At 60.0% G+C, this 3974-nt stretch overlaps 1 protein-coding gene across 1 annotated transcript; it reads left to right on the top strand.

Moving 5' to 3' along the window:
• Window positions 1–2771, top strand: GDF15 (growth differentiation factor 15). Its single transcript, XM_081288239.1, has 2 exons — window positions 1–621; window positions 1904–2771. Exons 1-2 carry the CDS (start codon window positions 288–290, stop codon window positions 2542–2544), a joined length of 975 nt encoding a protein of 324 aa, XP_081144365.1. The 5' UTR covers window positions 1–287; the 3' UTR covers window positions 2545–2771.
• The last annotated feature ends 1203 nt before the right edge of the window (window positions 2772–3974 follow it).

Raw genomic sequence — 3974 nt, forward strand, 5'->3', positions numbered from 1 at the left:
ATGGAGAGGGGCGCGGGAGTCCCCCTGGGGGAAGGCCACCTCTTGGCTCCTGCCTGCAATTTCCCACAGTCCTGGTCTTTGCACAAAATCATGTTCCCACAGCCCCGCGGCTGGGATCCTGTCCCTGCTCGGGGAGGAGCCCGGGCATGTCCGGGAGACTCCGTCCCCCAGCACCTCCCGAGGCGCACAGGGGCAGGCGGGCGGCAGGCGGGAGGGACAAAGTCCGGGACTATAAAGGCCGCTGTTCAACGTAGCTGTCAAGTCTTGAGCTCAGCAAGCAGCCAGCCATGCCCCAGCCCGGAGCCCGAGCCTCAGCGACAGCCCCGACAGCGTGGCCCCGGAGGGGACCCGCGCCTCCGCCCCGACCGCAGATGCTGCTGCTGCTGCTGCTGCTCCTGGTGATCTCATGGCCACCGTCGGGCGACGCGGTGTCCCTGGCCGAGCAGCGCCGACCTGGCCTCCCGCGGCCATCGGACACCCACCCCGAGGCCGAGCCCGATCCCTGGTCCCGGGAGTTGAGGATGCGCTACGAGGACCTGCAGGTCAGACTCCGGGGACAGCAGAGCTCGTGCGACACCGCGCCCGGCCCCGCCCCTGCCGTGCGAATCCTCACCCCAGAAGGTGAGTGGCCCTGGCGACCCCGGGGCTCCCCCGTGTCTGACTGTCCCACGGGCCCAGGCCCCGTCTCCAAGCGCCAGTTTTCCGGCCTCGGAAATGGGTGGGTGGGAACTCTCTGTCCTCTCCGGAGTCCGATGGGGAAGGTGGCCACCACCTGTTTGCAACGGGCCAGGGCCGGGCTCCCCCGGGATGGGACCTCAGTCAGGGGCTGCAGATGTGCAAAGCCAGGCTCAAAGATGCTATGTCTCCCGAGTGCGCACAGGGCCTGGGTACCTGGCGGACCCGGTGGCGAGGCTGGTCCCTGTCCCTGCCCAGAGGTCCAGGAGGAGGGATGAGGGAGCAGCGGGGCGGCCAGCGACGAGCAGAACCTGCAGGAGCCGGATGGGAATCTGATGCAATCCCTCAGCAAGATGTTGGAGTCGCGGGGCAGGCGCCCCAACAGGGGAGGGAGGTTCTCCCTCTGCGCACCCTCCACAGAGGCTCCAGGGGGCGCTGCTGGGACCCAGGAGGGGTGGAAGCAGGGGTCTGGCAGAGAAGGGCACTTCCCCACACGCCCCCAATCCTTGCCCTGCTGTGTGACTCCTGGTAAATCTCTAGCCCTCGCTGAGCCTAGAGCTGGGTTGCAGGCTTTCAGACGGGTCTCCACAGACCCTCCACACTTGCACCACCCTGGGGGACTGTGTTTTTGGGACCAAGTCATCTGGAATAATGGGGGGCTTGGTGCTCCTCACTCCTTGGTCTACGCAAGTTTGTAGAATCAGGTCAGACCTCCTGTGAGGTATTTTTGAGCTTAGCTCAGTCGACTGTGCCTGTAGTCCTAGCTCCTTGGGAGGCTGAGGCAGGAGGATCACTTGAGCCCAGGAGGTCAAGGCTAGCCTAGGTGACACAGTAACATCCAACCCCAATAAATAAATAAATAAATGATTTTTTTCTTCTTCTTTAATGAGAAGGAAGCAGGCCAAGATTTGAATCTCAGATTCACCGATTATTGGATATACATTCATTCCTTCAGATATTTACTGTGTACACTGTGTGTCCGGCATGGTGGCAACCAAGCCAAGAGGGACTGAGATTCTAGGGAAGATGAAGTACTTACCACGAAATAAAACAAGATGGTTGTTATTTAGGTGGCCTAAAGGGATGGGGCACAGCCACGCTGAGATTCCTGGGAAGAAGCTGTGCAAAGGCCCTGTGGTGGGGTCCTGCTTGGTGTGTTGGCAGGATGGTAACCCCTATTCCTCGCGCACAGTAGGGTGACCAACTCTCTGATCTCTTTTTTTCCCAGTGCGACTCGGCTCCGACGGCCACGTGCACCTGCGCCTCTCCCGGGCCTCGCTGACAGAGGGTCTCCCGGAGGCCTACCGCGTGCACCGGGCCCTGCTGCGGCTGTCCCCGACACAGACGAAGTCGTGGGACGTGACGCGGCCGCTGAAGCATCAGCTCAGCCTCAGAGGATCCCGGGCACCCACGCTACATTTGCGATTGTCGCCGCCTGCGGACCTGCCACTGGCACTGTCGCCCTCCTCCGGGCCTCAGCTGGAACTGCATTTGCGGACACGAGCCGCCAGGGGGCCCCGCAGCGCGCGTGCACGCGACTCGGACGGCTGCCCGCTCGGGCCCGGGCGTTGCTGTCGCCTGCAGACAGTCCGAGCGACGCTGGAGGACTTGGGCTGGACTGATTGGGTGCTGTCGCCGCGTGAGCTGCAGGTGAGCGTGTGCGTCGGCGAGTGCCCCAGCCACTACCAGGCGGCCAACACGCATGCGCAGATCAAAGCGCGTCTGCACGGCCTGAGGCCGGACGCGGTGCCCGCCCCGTGCTGTGTGCCCTCCAGCTACGACCTGGTCGTCCTCATGCACAAGACCGACCGCGGCGTCTCGCTCAGGACCTACGACGACCTCCAGGCCAAAGCCTGCCACTGCGCATGAGCAGCCCCCGGCCTCACTTAGTCCAGCGCCTGCGCAATGGAAGTGGCCTCAGTGGTCCCGCCTGTGGAGGGGGCCCGCAGGTCTTGACCATCAACTCACTCCCGCTGCCTCCCTCCCGCCCTCCCGCTGTATTTATGACTGTATTTATTATTAACTTATTGGGGTCTCGGCCTGGGTGACGCCTGGTGGAAGGTGTATTTATTTAAAACTCTGGATATGTAATAAAAATGGAGCTGTCTGAACTGATTCTTGTCCAGGATGGGGCTGGGTGACCTGGGAAAGATTCCCAACTCCTGGCCTCAGTTTCCCCAGGGGAGCTGGGAGGGGGGAGTGGAAGGGTTTGGAGCGTGGGTGGCAGGATGTCCTTCAAACAGCAGCCACCAGAGGCGTTCATGGCCAGGGAGGTCTCCCTGACTGCTCTGGGGATTCTCTGTCTCTATATTTTCTTCTGTTTCTGGGACCCTTTGGGGTCTCAGTCTGCCTCTGTCTTTCTTCATCTCTCAGTATTCTTCTCTGGGGGAAAGAGGTGGCTCTCTGTCTCTGTCCCAGAGTGGTCACCTTTCCAAGCACAGGCAGCCCAGAGCCAGACCCATCTGCCGTAGAGTTCATCATTTTGTACCCCTGCCCCTCCCTGAAGAGACCCACCACCCCTCCTGTTTGTGGCATTTCCTTCCATGTTAATGATACCTCCGCTCTTTCATATAAAAACAGCAGGGAGAAATAAATAAGTGGTGAAGAACACTTTCATGCACATCACATCTACCAGGTTCCATAAGCATCTTCTTGGTGTTGCTGAGGTGTGCTGAAGGCAGCACCCCACCTACCAGCCTGTCCCCCTCTGGGCCTTGGAGGGGAATGCCGAAGGGGGCTCTGGAGGGATAGAGGATCTCCAGCAATGAGCTGTGTCCCTGGGAATGCCACTTCCATGGAAGCCAACCTGAATGACAGTAGGTGTCCCTGCATGTAGTTCGTGAGTGCCAGCTTTGTGCCAGGTTCTGGCTGGGCATTGAGGATGCAGCAGTAACCACACAGACAAGAGCCATTGTTGATGATCTGATGGAATGGAGGAGACGCAGGAGTCTGGAGGGAATCCTGGGGGGCTGGGTGCACTTCAGTGGTGAAGCTCCCCTGGCCTGGGCAAGGCCCTAGGTGCCATCACAGCACCACACCAAAAATCCTAAGAAAGTGGGCACTGTAGAGGAAATGTGTGGAGATTCAACCCTGGTAGTTCACTAGTGTGGGAAAGAAAGTGGGTTAAGAGGGTCAGACGAGGTGGGGCTTCCTGGCACATACCTACTATCCCAGCTCCTCAGGAGGCTGAGGCAGGAGGATCACGTTTCAGGCCAGCCTCAGCAACTTGGTGAGGCCCTGTCTCATTGAAAATTTTTTAAAAGTGAAAGGACTGGGAGCTGGGCACACGCCTTGTAATC

The sequence above is a fragment of the Spermophilus citellus genome, assembly GCF_964194105.1.
Source record: "Spermophilus citellus genome assembly, chromosome: 3".
Classification (NCBI taxonomy): Eukaryota; Metazoa; Chordata; class Mammalia; order Rodentia; family Sciuridae; genus Spermophilus; species Spermophilus citellus.